The sequence below is a fragment of the Bos indicus genome, chromosome 19, assembly GCF_029378745.1.
Source record: "Bos indicus isolate NIAB-ARS_2022 breed Sahiwal x Tharparkar chromosome 19, NIAB-ARS_B.indTharparkar_mat_pri_1.0, whole genome shotgun sequence".
Lineage (NCBI taxonomy): Eukaryota > Metazoa > Chordata > Mammalia > Artiodactyla > Bovidae > Bos > Bos indicus.
The window spans coordinates 18,406,351-18,426,180 of NC_091778.1; the positions used below are offsets into that span (position 1 = coordinate 18,406,351).

The 19,830-nt window shown below is 47.9% G+C and overlaps 1 protein-coding gene across 1 annotated transcript in view; it reads left to right on the forward strand.

The window, feature by feature from the left end:
* The window catches only part of LOC109573181 (acid-sensing ion channel 2), a 296,000-nt gene that overhangs the window by 205,168 nt on the left and 71,002 nt on the right, over window positions 1-19,830 (forward strand). Inside the window, exon 3 of the mRNA XM_070772693.1 lies at window positions 12,038-12,165. Within this exon, the coding sequence (XP_070628794.1) occupies window positions 12,038-12,165 (128 nt within the window). The remainder of the gene's footprint in view (window positions 1-12,037; window positions 12,166-19,830) is intronic.

The window sequence follows — 19,830 nt, forward strand, 5'->3', positions numbered from 1 at the left end:
TATGGGTTCATATTTTTGTGAAACACTTAGCAAAGTGCCTGAATAATATCAGGCACTATGTACGTGTCTGATAAATAAAAAATAAATGCAGAAAGCAGAAGGAAACTTCAAAACATTTTAATTAAAATTCTCAAGAGGTAAGAGATGATACTGCATTTGTAAACACCAGCTATTAAAATTGGATGCTATTAAAAAGTAACATCCAAAGAAAAAAATTTTTTTAAACCTACTGAAAATTAAAAATATGATTGCAAACATTTTTTAAACCCACAGAAGGATTGGAATTGAGGAAATTGCCTGAAAAGTAAAACAAAAAAGACGAACAGATGGAAAATGGGAGAGAAAAAAATGCAAAAATGAGAAAGCAAACCGAGAAAGCTCAACATCCTACAACTAAAATTTCTAGAATTACAAAAGTGAGAGTGGAGAAGAAGATGTTGCCAAAGAAATAAAATAAGAAAAATTCCCAACTGACCCACATGATTTTCCATAATGAAAGAATTCACTAAGTCCTATCTGCAATAAGTGGCAAGAGAACCAGACCAAGATGCATCCTTGCAAAATTCAGGCTCACAAAGAGAACATTTCAAAAGGTTCTGGAGAGGAAAAACCCAGTCAAATACCTAGAATCTAAAATTAGAATCAATTTCTCAATGCATGCAGTAGAAGCCAGAAGACACAGAATGCCTTCAAATTTGGGGCAGGGCCCAGGGAGCAGGAATCTTTCTTATCTAAGAGAGAACTCTATATCCAGCAACCTATAAATTAAGTAAGGATAGAATTTGGTTTCAAATATATTTGATATATCAAGAGTAGAACATTTAATTTCTGCTCCCTTAAGGGCTTCACTGCACATGGTGATTGCAGCCATGAAATTAAAAGACACTTACTCCTTGGAAGGAAAGTTATGACCAACCTAGATAGCATATTGAAAAGCAGAGACAGTACTTTGCCAACAAAGGTCTGTCTAGTCAAGGCTATGGTTTTTCCAGTGGTCATGTACGGATGTGAGAGTTGGACTGTGAAGAAAGCTGAGCACTGAAGAATTAATGCTTTTGAACTGTGGTGTTGGAAAAGACTCTTGAGAGTCCCTTGGACTGCAAGGAAATCCAACCAGTCCATTCTAAAGGAGATCAGCCCTGGGATTTCTTTGGAAGGAATGATGCTAAAGCTGAAATTCCAGTACTTTGGCCACCTCATTGGAAAAGACTCTGATGCTGGGAGGGATTGGGGACAGGAGGAAAAGGGGATGACAGAGGATGAGATGGCTGGATGGCATCACTGACTCGATGGATGTGAGTTTGAGTGAACTCCGGGAGTTGGTGATGGACAGGGAGGCTTGGCATGCTGCGATTCATGGGGTCGCAAAGAGTTGGACACGACTGAGCGACTGAACTGAACTGAACTGAAGGGCTTCCCTGATGGTCATATGGTGACAAATCTGCCTGCAATGCTGAAGACCCAGGTTCAATCCCTGGGTCGAGAAGATCCCCTGGAGAAGGGAATGGCAACCCACTCCAGTATTCTTCCCTGGAGAATTCTGTGGACGGAGGAGCCTGATGGGTCCATGGGGTCGCAGAGAGTCTGACACTCCTGGACAGTTAACACTTTGGGTTCCCTGTTGGCTCAGATGGTAAAGAATCCACCTGTAATGTAGGAGACCTGGGTTTTGACTCTGGATCAGAAAGATATGTTACAGTATTATCAATCATAGTCACCATGTTTTACATAAAATCTTCTGACCTTAGACATCTTATAACTGAAAGTTTGTACATTTGTACACCTTTACTACCTTCTCCATTCCACCCACCCCCAGCCCTTGGCAACCACTTTTCCGCTCTTTCTATAACTTTGATCTTTTTTTTTTTTTTTTTTTTTGCTATTTCTGCCATAGGTACAAGCCAAACAAAACAAAAAGAAAAAAAAATAGGAAAAACAAAACAGTTTCACAAGGAAGAGATCAAAAATGTTATATACTCTAAGGCTGGGGTGTGGGTAATATTTGCATAGTCATAATTAAGTGAAAGCTGGATACTGACGTCTAGGTGAAAGGCAAGGGAGTATGCAGGATATTTCATATAAGGAGCTTACAGCTTCAGCTCCCATGGTGGAAATTCAGTAGATAATACTTAAAAGTTATAAAAATCAAGAAATAACTGTCAAGCAGTTGATGTCCATGAAACTATGAAAGTCAGTTCTGGGAGAAACAGCTCCAACTCTTGAGAGAAATTGCCTCTGAGGAGTGTGTCTCAGGGGATGGGGAGAGGTGGAGCAGGAAAATACGGTTTTTCATTAAAAGCCTTGAGGTACCATTTGGCTCTTAAAATTATGTACATGTATTGCTTTGATCAAAATTAAAATTAAATTAAAAAATAATCATAAATTTTCCATATAGCTGGAGGGCCTGAGCAACTCTCAAAGGTAGCATGGTTCCCAGCCCCCATCACAAATGGGACAGAGCAAGAGTGGAGGGAGATGGTTGCTATGGTTTCCCTAACATCTCTGCCTCCAGGAGAGACTTTTGTGCTAGTGCCTGGTACCAAGGACCTCTCCACAAGGAGAGGTGTGGGCTCTGGCTGAATTCTGAGAGTCTAGAGCACCCGACTATGCTGCTTGCAGCCAGCTGTGATTCTGAGCTTGCTCTCAAGAGTGGACCTTTGTCCTGGAGAGGTGGTCTCCACAGGTGCCAAAGAATGTGGAGAAATGCTGCCATGAGTCAGAAGCACTCTTGAAGGCAGGCATCAATTAAGCAGATCAATCTGTGAAGACCTGCTTCATGCAGATGCTAAGTGCTATGCAGGTGCTCTAGTTAAATCTCCCAGGCAGCCAGGCAATGGTCGGAGGGGACCATCTAGGAGGTGGATGAAACAGCCCCAGTTCAGAGCTCACGTCTCACAGAGCCTACTGTGTGCCCGACACTCAGGGATACAGATGTAAGGCCCAGTCCAGGTTTTCAAAGCATTCACGGTCTAGGGCTATCCCAAAGGCTCCTTTTATGTAGGAGATGGAAACTCATTGATCCAAGGGTTCTCACGTTAAATGCCTCAAGGAATGGCAGGCAATTGCACTCTGCTTGGGACACATGTAAGCAATTAAATGCCTCGAAGTGTTAAGACAGATAGAGGAAAGCTGGGGTACAAAGGAGAAGATAAATTGTTCTGGAAGAGAAGAAAAGTGTTTCTCAAGGAGGCTTCAGAAAGGAGATGACCTCTGGTCCCATGCTCAGGCCTGTTTGCCAGGTGGCTGGGCAGTATGTGAAGGTCAGAGGAGGGGATAAGTCATAGGGAGGGGAAATGCCATGCAGAGGGAGGGGAATTGAGTGCAAAGGCCAGGCCCAGCCCCTGGTGTCCCGAGGTGGCTGGGTCCAGGGGTGAGGTCTGGGGCTGGAGAGGTAGGCAGAGACCAGCCCTCCACAGGCCTGGTGTGCTCTGTTGCAGCCTAGATCTTCCCCTGCGGGTCCTGCTACCCACAGTGTGGTCCTCCAGCCAACAGCACTGGCAACCCTAGAGAGCTCCCCAGTAATGCAGAACTCAGACCCCATCCCAAGTCTGCCCGGTAACAGGATCCCCGGTGACTCACATTCAAGTAGGAGAAGCTCTGATCTAGACCACTGTTCCCATCCTTTGGAAATACGAGGATGCCTTTTTAACACCCTGGATATTTCTCAGACATCACCCACACGTGAATGCTATCGTGTTTTTAACATTCATTTATTGAAAAAAATTCAATAACAAAAAGTTGCTATGAATTTGATAATGCTTTGAACAAGATTTGCAATCTACATACAGGATCTGTTCAGCAATCTGGTGGGACCTAACTTCTGCTGGCAGGGTGCATCAACAGAATCTTTATCAACAGAATCCTAATCATTCACCAACTTCCCCTATAGTTTCAGAGACTTGGCACTTTCTCCTACACGCTGGTTACCCTCCCAGACTTATCAGCCCTCTCAGTCATTTATAATCTCTGAGCCTGAATGAACTAGGGAAACTCATTATTTAAATAATCCTTGAAATAAATCTTTTTGTAATGAGCCTAGACCCAACTCCACGTTCGGTGCCTTCTCTAATGTACGTTTGGTAACCGTTCTGTTTAATAGAATTGCACTTCTCTGTTGCATAACCAAGACCTAACATTAACCCTCACCCTGCCTGACCCTCAAGCCGCAAGCATCTAACCAACTGTCCTGGGTGTTCTCAGGTTTTGACCTTCCAAATACCAGAAGCTTGCATGTCCATTGGCTCAGAAAGCCCGGTTTACTTCTTTGAGAAAGGGATGCTCTGTCTCTGGGCACAAGCTGTGCCCACGCTAACCCTACCCAGTGTAAGAAATGGGACCTCTGGAACTCCACAAGCCATGCAGGACAGGTGGTTCTCCTGGGGGGTTGGAGAGAGGGTCCGAGGACCCTCCCCACATATGCCTGGCCAAGCCAAGCACATCCCTAAGCGCACCTCAGCTAGTGAGCACTTCAGATACAAAGATTCACTGCAGTCAGCTCTGTTGGGGTCAGCATGAAAACAAGAGTGCTCCGTGGGACTTCCCTGGCGGTCCAGTGGTTAAGACTCCATGTTTCCAATGCCAGGGGCATGTGTTTGATCCCCGATCGGGGTCTAAGAACCCATATGCCAAATAAATAAATAAATTGATTAAATAAATTCTCCTAGAAAATAAGTTAAAAATACTTAAAAAAAAAAGTGCTTCAGTGGTTATATCTTCAGATCCTGGAAGAAGGGGTGGAGCTAGAAAAAGGGGATAAAATCTATAAGCAGGCAATTTTCAACTCAGTGCAAAGATACACTTTGGAAACCAAAGACTACCCCTGCAGGTAGTGAGGTTTTCATTCCCAACTGCACTCCAACCAACAGCTGCCCTTCAGTGGACACTGGGGTAGAGGGGCCTCCTGCTGCCTCTCAGAGGTGAGGTGGTAGATACCCTCTGGGGATGCTCCCCGTCAGTATCCAACCAGGAAACCAGCAGCACCCACAGACCGGGTAATACAAGGAACGATTAGTGAAGGGCTAGTCCACAAAGGTGCAGGCAAGGCTTGAAGAAGGCAGTACCACTGGGGCTTCCAGGCAGCGCTAGTGGTACCTGCCTGCCAATGCAGGAGACGCAAGAGACACAGGTTTGATCCCTGGGTCGGGAAGATCCCCTGGAGGAGGGCATGGCAACCCACTCCAGTATTCTTGCCTGGAGAATCCCATGGACAGAGGAGCCTGGCAGGCTACAGTCCATAGGGTCAGAAAGAATTGGACACAACTGGAGTGACTTAGCATGCATGCACACGCCAATGGGGCTGTGTGCTGAGCCTGGTAGCAGAGAGAGCCATTTCCAAGCCTGGGAAACAAGGAAAGAGCCAATATCAGAATGGAGAGCTAGTCCCCCAGCCCAGGGCTGTGCCATTCAAGGTGGCATGCAGCTGACCCACAGGGACCAGAGGACAGAGTGGAGAGACTAAATAACCCAGCCTGACTCTCCTGTCTCCCCTTGTTTATCACCTGGGCCCAACAGTCGCTAAAGCCAACCAGAAGCTAGAAGGCAAGGGAGGCCAGCAGTACACTCTACCCAAGGGCAGCTCCCGGAGCAGAGAGCAGAGTGGAGAGGATGGTGAGGGGACACGCAGAGCCATCCTGCGCTGAGATGCATCTCACCGTATGGCTGACCTCCCTCCCACCCTTCACTCCCAAGCTAGCCATCCTAGCCACTGTTACAGTTTCCTCCAACCCAAGATTGCTTTATGCCAGTACATCCTTGCCTTAGCCTAGAAAATTCCTCCAGATTTTCAGACGCTTCTTTGCCTCCCTCTCTCCAGTGTTTATTGCCTCGGTTCGCTTCCTGTAATTTGCAAAGATTAAAGATATAAGCTGCTTTCCTTGCGATGTGCTTTCTCTGCTCCATTATGCACTCTGCCCCTCGCTCCCCATCTCTTCCCGCAGAGCTTCCCAGCCCTTTCTGCAGGCACAGGAAATGCTCGCCTTTGCCTGCTGCCAACCATGACCCGGCTGCTAAAAAAAATGCTGGGAGACTCTGGTTTCTGCAGGTTGAAGCCTCTTTACTACCTTCCTCCTGATTCAACATCACCTTTCATGTTAGGCCATCAGGATCTCAGCTTGGTCCCAATTAGCAAGGGCTTCTGACGCTGTGTGCGTGTAGTAACTTCCCGTTCTCTGCTCTCTGTCTCTCTCTGGGGCTTTGAATCCTGGTGTTCGTGATGTGTAAACAAATCCTCCACTGCACCGGGAGCCTGCCCTCTTTGAAGCCACTCAGTGTTGAATCATTTGGTGGCAAAAGGAATAGGAAGATGTGAACATTTCTGTCCAGCACCAAGCAGGGTTATCATCAGGGCTGGCTTCGTGGGTGTGTGAGCACTGCAGTCACACAGGCTCAGGAGGGTCACACTCTTGAGCTTTTTGTGTTTTGGCTGCTCTGCGTGGCATATAGGATCTTAGTTCCTTAAGCAGGGATCAAACCCATGCCTCCTGCATTGGAAGCACAGGGTCTTAACCATCAGATCACCAGGGAAATCCCAGACTCTTGGTTTGGTGCTTTGCTATGGCAGCTCAGTGGTAAAGAATCCACCTGCTGATGCAGGAAATACGGTTTCGATCCCTGGGTCAGAAAGTTCCCCTGGAGAAGAAAATGGCAACCCACTCCAGTATCCTTGCCCAGGAAATCCCAGGGACAGGGGAGCCTGAAGGGCTGCAGTCCATGGGGTCGCAAAAGAGTCGGACATGACTTAGTGAACAAAGAACAACAACTGCTAACTTGAGTTTCTCAGTAAGTTTTTGACAGTGGGCCCCACATTTTCTTTTGGTTCCCAGAATTGTGCAGATGGTCCCAGTTATGGCTACTGTTATTATCACTGCTGTTGCTGTTGTTTTGTGTGCAGCCCAGCGGCATCTCAGCAGATGAGGCCTTCTGCCTCCTGCAACACGGGAGGGATCCTATCTCTGGGCGGTAGGTGGTGCTGGTGTTTCCCAGGGTCCAGGTAAACCCTGGGCGGACTCCCAGCAGGTCCAAGGGCAGGGAACAGTCAACGTAGCAGAGGACACTCCCTCACTAATTCACTTCATTCCACAAACAATTACTGAGCTCTGCTCTGTTCCAGGCACTTTCAGGGATATGACAATAAAAAGGATATTATCTTTCTCCAGCCCCCAGAGCTATGAACCAGGTCATCCGCTCACACAAAATAAACCATACTCCTAGTTGGGGGAAGGGAGAGTGCCAAATTGGGAGTCAAGATGCCTGGGTGTTGACCCCTGCTCTGTTCTTAACTTGCTGTGTGACCTTGGCCAAATCACTTCCCTTCTCTGCACTAGATCACTGCTTGCCCACATGTGTTTGGCCGCATATAATTTGTATCAGAATCCCTGGACATGCAGATTCCCGAGCTTCACCCCAGAGACATAGTACCAGAATTTCTAGGGATGAAACTTCCCTGGTGGTCCAGTGGTTAAGAACCCGCCTGCCAATGCAGGGGACAAGGGTTCAATCCCTGGTCCAGGACGATTCCACGTGTGTGGAGCAACTAAGCCCATGTGCCACAATTACTGAAGCCCGTGCACCCAGAGTCCATGCTCCGCAACAAGAGAAGCCACTGCAATGAGAAGCCCGTGCCCTGCAATGAAGAGCAGCCCCCGCTGGCCGCAACTAAAGAAAACCTCCCCACCGCAATGAAGATCCAGTGCAACCAAAAATAAATAAATATTTTTTAAAAGGAAAGGTTTTCTAATTAATTTTTTTATAAAAGGAAAAGTCCCAGGAGTGGTCACCCAGAGCACTGCACATGATTGCAACTTGCCTTCTATTCTGGTACCCTTTGGAGGTAACATGGGCTGAGCCTTTGGTTCTAACAATCTGGGCTTCATGGCATCATTTCTTAAAGTGGGTCTTTGTATTTGCACTGAGAGTGAGCCTTGTCCAGAAGAGGCAAGAGCCGAGGGGATGAGTGCCGGGCAGGCACTGGAGGGGACTGTTGTGCCTTATCAAACTGAAGAATTGCTCCATAGAGGGGAGCTGAGGGCAGTTCTGTGAAGGAAGAGTAAGTCTTATCTGGAGATGTGAGAGTGAGTGGTGCTCTGGGAGGACAGGGTCAGGGAGCCTCTGGGACTGGGTGTGGGCTGACCACAGACATGCGCAGCTCTGCTGCTCAGCACCCCGCCCAAATCTCCTGCTTCTGGACAAGAGACACAGCAGGGTACCTGCATGGGGAAGCAGGCTGCTCAAGCCCTTTTCACCCCCACTGCTCTGAGATGCCTCGGGTCTGCTCACAGCTGACAGTCTACAACTACACTGGCCAGTAAGGTGGTCAGCAGTCACATGTGGCTACTTAATTTTAATTAATTAAAATTCAGTTGGATAAAATAATGAACAGATAAATAAAGCAGGCCAGATAAAGGTAAATATGTGAAATGATGTATATGTTAATAAGAGGTGGAACCCTTTAAATTTTAATTAATTAAAATTCAATTGGCTAAAAAGTAAATAGATGAATAAAGCAGGCCAGGAAAAGGTACACATGTGCCGTGACTGTTGTTCAGTCGCTCTGTCGTGTCCAACTCTTTGCAACCCCATGGACTGCAGCACACCAGGCTTCTCTGTCCTTCACCATCCCTGGGAGTTTGCTTGAACTCATGTCCATTGAGTCAGTGATGCCATCCAACCATCTCATCCTCTGTCACCCCCTTCTCCTCCTGCCTTCAATCTTTCACAGCATCAGGGTCTTTTCCAATGAGTCGGCTCTTTGCATCAGGTGGCCAAAGTATTGGAGCTTCAGCTTCAGCATCATTTCTTCCAATGGATATATTAATTAACCCGTTGAGGGGGGAAGGATCCTTTCACAATGTATACATATATCAAATTATCCCACTGTGCCCTTTAAATACCATATGATTTTGTCAACTATGCTTCAAAAAAGTTGGGGGGGTTATTTATTTTTTTATCTATTCATTTATCAATTCAGTTCCTCAGTTGCACTAGTCACGTTTCCTGTAGCTAACAGTACCAAGTGGGATTACACAGATTATAAAACATTCTGTCTTCGCAGAAGGTTCCTCTAGACAGCTCTGTCCTGAAGGAGGCAGAAACCTGATTCATCGTTCTCTTCTGCTCATCTGGTGGCTGCATGTTTGTAACGATACGAGAATACTTTGGAATTTACTCTGCCCGGCCCCAGCTGCTTTCTGGAATAAACGCCCCATCCAAACCCTAACTCAGTCTGAGAAGCCTTGGGCGGCTCTCGCTAACACAGGCATGCCTGGCTGTCTGCCTTGCCCATTACTCACAGCCCTTCTGACACCAAGTCCTCATTCCTCATTTCTCCCTGTAACCACCGGCTCCTCCTCCGAGCCTGTCTGACAGGCTCGAAGGTTTCCGAAGCTCGCTTTTATATCGCAGGCACACAGCTTCACTAGCTCTGGAAAATGCGTTTTGGCATCTCGCCTGTCCCACCCCCCTGCAGCTCACTGAATGTGCTTTTTGTTCATCCAGGCACGGGCATTCCTGTCCCCCAGCATCACCGGTGTTCACTCTCCTCCCCCATCACAGCCTGTTCTTTAGGCTCGTTGGGCGGGCCTTAGAAAACACAGCCCCTGACAGCTGGCCGCTCAGCCCTCCTCTCCCCACCCCGTCCGCCTTCTCTGGCATTCCCCCTTCCTGATGGAGCTGTGGGCTAAGCCCTGGGCTGGACGGTGGGTACCAGACAGAGCAAGAAGCCCTCTCTTCTCTTGAGGCATCCACCATCCACCGGACAGCTCAACACAAGCACGGAGGGACATGGGCGGGAGTTTGGATGGAGCGATCTGGGTAAAGAGACGGCGGAAGAGTTGACCCGGCTGCAGGAAAAGTGGAGATGTCCCTGGGACTCTCTCCTGCTCCAGGAGGACGCATATGAAAGGATTCCCGGCCGAGGCCCTCTTTTGTCTAAACTCCGTATCAGCTGCTGTCCTCCTCATCTAGGTCGTGAGAGCCCTGCCCATCCTTCCTCCCATTCCACCTGCCCTGTGCCCCTGACCTTGGAATTCTCACCAGCTCCAGGCCTCTCCCCTGCCTTGGTCACCAGCCCCCAGAGTTTCCCAAGCCCTGATCAGTCACACGCCTGGCTCCAGCCCTTCCGTCCTCCTCACCTTTCTCCTCTGTGCCAGCTTTAGAGCATGTCCCCAAACTGTCCCCATGCTATGGCCCTGGTGTTGACAATCCCCCTTCCTTGACCTCTGACCTTCACCACTACCACCCCCCATCTTAACTGATTTCTTCATTTATCCATCCTCTCCCCATTCCCTGCTTTTGAAACACTCCTTGATGCGGACTCTAGATTGGCCTTGCTCTTTAATTCGTGAGTGAGGTTGGAATCACAGATATCTCCCTCATCTATTCAACAATCATTCCCTGGATGCCTGTAAGATGCCCTAGTGGAAAAGACAGTGAGATAAAGGATGATGATGTGGTGTGGCAGAGGCTTTGCTAAGTGTATGTGAAGAATACAAGCAAGCAGAAGGAGTTGCTCTGGTGGGGCTGAGGGTTGAACCTTCATTGATGAGGAGGGCAATGTTCAGTCAGGTAGACCAAGTAGCTCTCTAGGCTCCTCTGTCCATGGAATTCTCCAGGCAAGAATATTGGAGTGAGTAGCCATTCCCTTCTCGAGGGGATCTTCCTGACCCAGGGATCGAATCCAGTTCTCCCACATTGCAGGTAGATTCTTTACTATCTGAGCCACCGGGGAAGCCCGAGTAGAAAGATATTCCAGGACAAATGAGATGCGTGTGCACCCCTGCTGAGCAGAGATCAGTAACAACCAATCCGATTGTTGATCAGGGATCGGTAACAGCCAATCCAGTGGCCCTGATGGGTTGAACCACGTGGTGCCATGAAGCAGAGGGCTGCCCAGAAGGAGGCTGGAATGGAGGCGGGTCAAGGCAATTGGGCTCCTTATAAGTGACTCAGGTTTGCAGTTTGGAAAGTTCGTTCTTCAGGCTGTTTGCAAAGCATACGACAGAGAAGGAGGCCCAGGAAAGGGTGAAGGATCCCATAGGTGCATTCCCCACCAATTAATTTTGAGCACCAACACATAGGATGAGCCAGGCCCTGCTGCCCCATCCCTTCCTGCCGTGCCTTCCATCACTGCCAGAAAGAGAAAAAAGGGGAGGAGCTTTTCTTCCAGTTGCCCACTTCCTGCAGCTCCAAGGGGCTTGCAAGCAAGCCCCATATCTTTATTCTGACTGCAGCAACATTGTGTTTTCATTCTCCTGATCCCCTCACCTCGACTCAGCTCATGGCCCAGTAGAGAAGTTAGTAAATAAAAAGCATAGGTGCAGCCAACACAACATTGTAAAGCAATTATCCTCCAATCCAAAAAAAAAAAAAAAATATATATATATATATATATATATATATATTAAGAAAAAGAAAAAGCATAGGTGCTTGACTCACTTTGTAATCCCATTCTGTAGTTTGGAGACTGAAGCAAGGAGCTGTTGGCCTAAATGACCTGAATTCTTTCCTTATGAGTACTGTAACAGACTGCCACAAAATTAGTGGCATCAAACAACCCAGATTTATTATCTTACAGTTCTGGAAGCCAGAAGTCAAAAGTGCATTTCAAGGTATCTGCAGGGCTGCATTCCCACTAGAGGCTCGAGGAGAAAATTCCATTCCCTTGCCTTTTCCAGCTTCTTGAAACTGCCTACATCCCTCAGCCTATGGCTCCCTCCTCCATCCTGAAAGCCAGAAGCAGAGCATTTTCCTCTGACTCTGATCCTCCTGCCTCCCTCTTCTAAAGACCCTTGTGATCCTGTTGGGCCACCTGGATCTCCAAGGACAATTTCCCCATCTCCAAATCTTTGGTTACATCTGCAGCATCCTTTTTCCAATGTAAGGTAACATAGCTGCTGTTGCCAGGGATGCAGATGTATACATCTCTGGGGGCTGTGGTTCTGCTGTGGAGCCTTCCCAGCATCCCTTTGAGTCCTTCAGCCCCAGGAATCCCCAAACCTCCATTGTCACTGACCCATGGTTCTGTCCATCTTTGTTCTTTCAGAGGAAACGACATTTGAAGCAGGCGTGAAGGTTCAGATCCACAGTCAGTCTGAGCCGCCTTTCATCCAAGAGCTGGGCTTTGGTGTGGCACCAGGGTTCCAGACTTTTGTGGCCACACAGGAGCAGAGGGTAAGTCCCCTGGGGTCTCTGGGATCAGGAGTCCTTGGCCTCTCTAAGCCACCAGCCACGTGAGGTGGAGAAATAGGATTCTTACTTCTGGAAGGCTCAGAATCCACCCAGGAGGCTGGAAGGAGTAGGGTTGGGTTCAGTTAAAACCCTCCCTCTGAAATTGAAGAAAGGTATCCGTTGACCTCTGTATGTGGATTTTGCTGGACTGCCTGTCGATTCTGAAATTGGGCGTGAGGGAAAACCAGCTTGTTTTCTTTTTAAGTGAACTGGTTGGGGTTTTTTTTCCCTAAAAGATTCTGGGGAAAAATCTTTGTGATGGTGAGGTGGGAGGCCAGCGGATGCTAGGGTTTGGTGTGTTTCATCACTCTGTTAATACAATGCCAGGTGGCCTGCAAGAAGGAACAGAGGCAGGCATCAGTCTCCGTTTCAGAGTTTGATCGGAGGGAAGCCTCTTCATGGGTCAATGTCTGCTCTCTGATTCAGCACCAGGGGAGGGACCCTCCCAGCCAGCCAGCCAGCCAGGATGGCTTTGTCAATTCAGCACGTCCATGGAATATGGACTCGTATAGATGTGACGTGTGCTACATGTCTCAGAAGGAAGACCTTCATAGATTCTCAGTGGGGAGGAGGTCTCAAAGCAGGACTGCAGAGAGACATTGGGATGGATGCTTTTTTTTCTCTTCATTTCCTGGTTTGCTTAGAATAAAAGCTGGAGAGCCTAGGACACTGAGGGAATCCTAAACCAGGTCACCCAAGACAATTTGCCCTGGGAGGCCTGGAGTGAAGAGTGAGGTGAATGAGCAACAGGGAGCCCAGCTCTAAAGCATGAGGAAGGCAGAGCCCAGAGAACAGGGAGGAGCAAAGAGATCCACACATAACTTAAGAGCTCAGCTTGTTTTTAATATATGTTTCAAATCATTTTTCATCCAGTACTTAGCCACTTTATAGAGCAATTTTCTGTATTGGAAACTGGTTTTAGGGACTTCTGTGGTGGGCTAGTGGCTCAAACCCCACACTTACAATGCAGGGGACCCAGGACCAATTTCATGGTCAGGAAACTAGATCCCACATGCCTGCAACTAAGATCTTACATGCCGAAACTAAAGATCCACATCTTTAAAATCCACATCTAAAGACCTAGTTGGAGAAGGCGATGGCACCCCACTCCAGTACTCTTGCCTGGAAAATCCCATGGACGGAGGAGCCTGGTAGGTGCAGTCCATGGGGTCTCGAAGAGTTGGTCACGACTGAGCGACTTCACTTTCACTTTTCACTTTCGTGCATTGGAGAAGGAAATGGCAATCCACTCCAGTGTTCTTGCCTGGAGAATCCCAGGGACAGGGGAGCCTGGTGGGCTGCCGTCTATGGGGTCGCACAGAGTCGGACACGACTGAAGTGACTTAGCAGCAGCAGCAGCAGCAAAGACCTGGTCCAGCAAATAAATAAATACAGTAAATAAATAATTTTTAAGTGAAAAAAAAAAGAGAAAAAAACTGTTTTTAAATCTCTAAGTGAAGAAAGTGTTAGTTGCTCAGTCGTGTCTGACTCTTTGAAACCCCATGGACTGTAGCCCCCCAGGCTCCTCTCTCCATGGGATTTCCCAGGCAAAAATACTGGAGTGGGTCGCCATGCCCTTCTCCAGGGGATCCTCCTGACCCAGGGATCAAACCCCGGTCTCCCCCATTGCAAGCAGATTCTTCACATCTGAGCCAAATCTCTAACAGAGCTGTATTTTTGAATCTCTGGGAGAGCATTGATGGCACAGGCCTCATGAATTTACTGTACTTAACACCTGGGCAGTTGCTAAAGGTCATGATCAACCTCCATGGCAGAACGTAGCAGGTGGGATGGCAGCTCCGAGGCAGGGGTACAGAAAGCTTGGAAGTTGGTCCAGCATCTACAGGCCCCAGAGATGGAGGCAGACGTTGTGGGCAGAAGTGGAGTGTTCAAGAGTGTGCAAGGTGGGAGCCAAGTGGAACAACCAGGAAACATCATCCTAGAGGACATGAAGCTGACAGCAGGGAGCCAAGTTCAGGGCTGAGGATTTGAGTCAGGAAGAGTGAGAACACAGACTCAGAGGTCAAGGTATGCAGAGAGCCCGGAGCCCAAGCTATGAGCCTGGGTGTACTGTCAGAGATCAACAAAGTCAGATACTGGTTAAAGCGGCGAGGACAGATTTAATGAGTAATATACTATTGCAGTAGGGAAGAAGGTTCATCATGAACTGAACTCGACTTCAATCTGTGCAGAAGGCACTTCGCGTTTTAAAGGGGAAATGAGGGGGAAGGGTGGGACACAGAAGGCACTTGAGCAGAGTCAGGGAATTGAAAATTACAAAAAAATGGGAAAGTTGGAGGGGGTGGTCATTGCATGTGAAACCCATCTGAGTTTGCTAATAAAACCCCATCATAGTTAGGCTTCTCCCCTCCTGCAGAGGCAGGAAGACAGGGGTCCTGCCTTCCCATGCTGGCACGAAAAAACAAACAGTAAGCTCTTGAGTTTACTTGGCAGCCTTGAGTCTTCAGGCAGGTACTTTAAGGGAGCTGGGTCATCCCAAGGATTTGGGTTGAACCATGAGAAACCACGTTAGTGTAGAAACATGTTGAAGAGACGGTCATTTTTGTAAAGAGCTCGAGTTGAATGTTTCCAAAATACTAATATTTTTTGAGCTTGCTGGAGAATTCAGCATTCAGCATTGCTACCTGGGGGGTTGTCCTCTGTTGATGTCTTCCTCCTGGGCTCATGCGGCCTAAGTATGTGCTCCCCTGAGCAGCAAATTTCATCCAAGCGCAATGATATATACAAGCTGCACCTTTTTTGAACTTCTGCTCACCTGTTTTTATTTCCCTTATATAATGTGATTTTTCACAAGTCGATTGTAAACACTATTCTAATCCTGTTCTTCATCAAGGTGTGCGTGTGTGTGTGTATGTGTGTGTTAGTCGCTCAGTTGTGTCCAACTCTTTGTGACCCCATGGACTGTAGCCCACCAGGCTCCTTTATCCATGGAATTCTCCAGGCAAGAATACTGGAGTGGGTTGCCATGCCCTCCTCCAGGGGAGATCTTCCTGATCCAGAGATCAAACCTGGGTCTCCTGGAATGCAGGCATGAAGTGAAGTGAAGTCGCTCAGTCGTGTCCGACTCTTTGCAACCCCATGGACTGTAGCCTACCGGCTCCTCTGTCCATGGGATTTTCCAGGCAAGAATACTGGAGTGGGTTGCCATTTCCTTCTCCAGGGGAACTTCCTGATCCAGGGATCGAACCCAGGTCTCCCACACTGTAGGCAGACACTTTACCATCTGAGCCACAGTGGTGAGGATCCCCTGGAATGCAGGCATAGTCTTTACCATCTGAGTCATTAGGGAAGTTCTCTCCATTCAAAGTATTCATTTTAATGAAAATTAAGTGCTAATGACGAGAAAGGAAGGAAGGGAGGCAGGGAGGGAAGGAGGAAGAAGCTGTGTTCGTGTTTGTCCTAGCCTTTGTAGGTCAAGGTTGAGACCTCATGGAAACAGGGCGTAGAGGAGCCTGGCTAGAGTTTGCTCAAGGAGAGAATCATTGCCAGTTCTCCTTCTGTGTGTGATGTGAATCAACCCACCTCCCTTGGAAGAACCAGGCATGAGTTAGACTAATCAGTGTGTCTGTGAAGTCTTTGACTATCTAACAGGGAATTCGGGGCAAGTCGTCCAAGGCAAATATTCCTTTGTGGTTTACTGAAAGTAATCACCACTCCCATCCTGTATTGACTTACCTGTACTGACATCTCTCTGATGTCCACGTTGCTATTACCATGCAGGAGACATGAACAGCCTTCCCTGAAACCCATAGGGGAATTCATTTCACTGCTAGTGAAAGTTAAAAAGAAGGAAACTCTCTGTAGGGACAGCAGTGTCATTGTCTTGAAAGATGCCCTCTGTTCTCCCCTCCACCCCCAACACTGACCCTCTGCTAGTGACACTGAAGAAATTTCTAGACCAGGTGAGTGGCTGGGACTGATAACTTCTCAGAATCCTTAAGTCTCTTTTTCTTCCCAAAATGAAACAGAGGGACTCCCCATGGTGATCAGGAAGAGAACATATTCCTAGCTTCAGAGGACAAATTCGTTGTTGGCTTTGAAGTATATTTTCAGAAAATCAGCCTCATTCATATTAGCATTGCTGTGGTTATTATAACTAATAATAAGATATTTGGTTAAACATTTTACAGTCTTCAAAGCATTTCCACACCATCTCATTTCATCATTTCATTCATATTAACAGAGAAATACAAAAACACATCCCGGAGCTAAATCTAATAATCATTATGTTTACATGTATATAAAAGAGCATATTCATGGGAAATAAGACTCGAAGGAAATAAGGCAAAATACCCACAGTGAGGGGATTATGAATGATTTATTTTCTTGTCTGGGTTTGCCACATATTTTATAAGGTGGCTCTGTTTTATTTATTTGTTGAGCAAATATTTGTTGAACACCTACTATGGGTGTGAAGTGATGGGGATACAGTGGTAAGAAAACAGACCAGTGTCTGTCCTCACAAAACCTACATATTAGTGGTTTCTTTCATACCTAAAAAAATAACCACTAAATAATCTTAAGCCGAGTAGAATTTGGAGACTGGCCCCTACTTGTGTGTTCTGCCATTGGTTCTACCCCATCCAGCTGACCCTGGTTTTCCAACATTGGTTCTAAGATGTGTGGTCTTTCACATTTTAACATTTCTGAAACTGGGGCTTGTTTCCCAATCAATTGCATGTCAGTTACAATTAGCAGCTTTTTCTTTTTTCTTTTGATTTTATCTCTTCACCATTATTTGTTTATTTATTTGGCGGTGTCAGGTCTTAGCCGAGTCAAGCAGGATCTTTCGATGAGGCCCACAGACTCTAGTTGTGGCGTCAATGCTTAATTGCTCCAAAGGATGTGGGATCTTAGTTCCCCGACCCTGGATCAACCCAGGTCTCCTGCATTGCATGGTGGATTCTTAACCACTGGACCATCAGGGAAGCCCCACTTTTTCTTTCTTGATGGCCCATGAAAATCATGATGGACTTAATCTATAGCGGCTGCACTGCTCCCATTCCAGGATTCTGCTGCTTCAGCTCAAAGCTCATGGGAATCTTACAGGAAGGCCAGGGGTGACGAGACCGTGGGGCAACAGAAGGTCTGTTCCTAGAAAGTGAGTGTGACTCATGCTAGGGAAACTGACTCCTTAGTGAAAGCCTGTGCAGAACTGGTGACTTACAGGAATCCTGCTGTTAAGTGCCTTTGTAAACTAGAAAGTCCTCTTACGTGGTAAAGTCATCCCACCCATGAAAAATTACACATGCTGTTCTCAAAATATTTTTCACTTTGTTTTGTAATCCAAAAGAACATACCATTGGGCTGTAGTCCAGACCAAAGATAGCTTCTTAAAATTTGTATTTGTCCTGAACTCAGTGAGGCCAAGGCATGACCTTGCCCTCCTCGGACAATCTGAGAAGTGCCCCCACCCCAGCTCAGCTGCTGTAGCAGCCTTGCACCATCCCAGGACCCCCCACCACCAGAGACAGGCAGTGGGATGACACGCTGGGAGCAGAAACAAAACTCCAGAGAGGAAGGGCAGTAACAATCGCTTCTTCCTGAGCACACACCACCTGCCAGACGTTAAGCTGCAGAGACACTTTGCCTGCATTATCTCATTTATTCCCCACAACAAGCCTGAAAGGGAGATATTGTTGTCACCACGTTCCAGATGACAAAACCACCCAGCTAAGTCACCAGCCAAAGGTCACCAAGCTAAAAGAGCACAGATATATCTGGGGACAGAAAACCAGACTGCGATGCCAGAGACCTGGACTCTAGTCCTGACTGTGCTGTGAAAACTTGGACAGGTTGCTTTCCTCCCTGGGCCTCAGGGTTCCCATCCGTAGAATGGGAGGGCTGGGTTAGATGACCTCAAAGGGCCTCCAGCATTAGAAACCTGGGGGGTCACTCGGGCATGCAGGAATCACCCAGAAGTTTGGGCGACGGCAGTTCCACACCTGCTCCATGCTCGGCCATCTGTGGACTCCTTCCTTTGTGCCAGCTGGCATGGGGTGCTGTTAAGATCAGTGGTGGCGGTCATGTTAAGACCATGTAAGACAAACCTCCCTCCCCTAGTCCGGGAGGCAGAACCTGGGTTCCTACTTCTGAGAGGCAGGGGCTGAGATACATAGTCAATGTCAAAGTGTTAGTCGCTCAGTCGTGTCCTCTTTGCGACCCCATGGACTGTAGCCCGCCAGGGTTACATGGGATTTCCCAGGCAAGAGTACTGAAGTGGGGTGGGAAGAGAGGCTCTGGGCATGCTCCTTGGTAGCACCCCTTCCCCAGCCCATAATGGCCACTTCGCTGCCCTACCTAGAATCCATAAATTCACAGCTCCCTGAAATTCACAAAAGCCCAACCCCCCTGAATGGCATCCAAGGTCCTGTTCAGCCCCTGCCCACCTCCAGCCTCATCATGTGCCCAGTCAGGGTGTGCCCTGCCTCCCAGCATTGGAGGACCATCCAGTGAATATTCCAGTAGCTCTCCATCATCTGCCTCTGCACATTACACCCACTGTTCCTTCTGCCCAGCATCTCCTCTTGTTCTTATCTACCTGCTGCTGCTGCTGCTGCTAAGTCGCTTCAGTCGTGTCCGACTCTGTGAGACCCCATAGATGGCAGCCCACCAGGCTCCCCTGTCCCTGGGATTCTCCAGGCAAGAACACTGGAGTGGGTTGCCATTTCCTTCTCCAATGCACGAAAGTGAAAAGTGAAAGTGAAGTCGCTCAGTCGTGTCTGACTCTTAGTGACCTCATGGACTGCAGCCTACCAGGCTCCTCCATCCATGGGATTTTCCAGGCAAGGGTACTGGAGTTGGGTGCCATTGCCTTCTCCGCTTATCTACCTAGCAAAGGCCTATTCCTTTTTCTGGCTACTGCTCAAAGAGCACCATCTTTAAGAAAACCTCCGTCCTCTCCTGCCACCCCTCAAGGAGCAGCTAGTCACTCTGTATCACACCTTATACATTCACTTCTTCCTTCAGCTTATATTCACTGAGCACCCTGCTTTGCTGGGAAGATGAAGATGACGGCAACTTGGTCCTGCCTTGGAGCGCTCACAGAGTCAAGCAGCTTTCTTGGCAATTGTGTCCCACTCCTAAGAGATGCAAGACTCTCCTTGCAGGACTTACCTCCCCTTGTGCATCCCCACTCCTTACACCTGCCTCATTTTGCATTTTAATCTTTTGGCCACACCACAAGGTAAGGAGTATGGGCTCTTAGTTCCCCGACCAGGGATCGAACCTGAGTCCCCTGCATTGAAAGTTTGGAGTCTTAACCACTGGATCACCAAGGTTCAGCCCCACACTTGCCTCTTAAGAACTGCCTTCCTTAGCTTCCATCAGCCCTTGGCTCACCATAGGCCAGGAGCTCTCTGAAAGCAAGGTTGATGTCCTCAGATCCTCTATCCCCCATGCCTTGCTTAGATGTGAGCTCGGTAAATGTGCAGGGTTGAAAGAACGAATATACATGCATGTATGTTCAGTTGCTCAGTTATGTCCCACTCTTTGCGACCCCATAGTCTGCAGCCTGCCAGGCAAGAATACTGGAGTGGATTGCCCTTTCCTTCTCCAGGCAAACTTTCTGCCCCAGAGATTGAACCT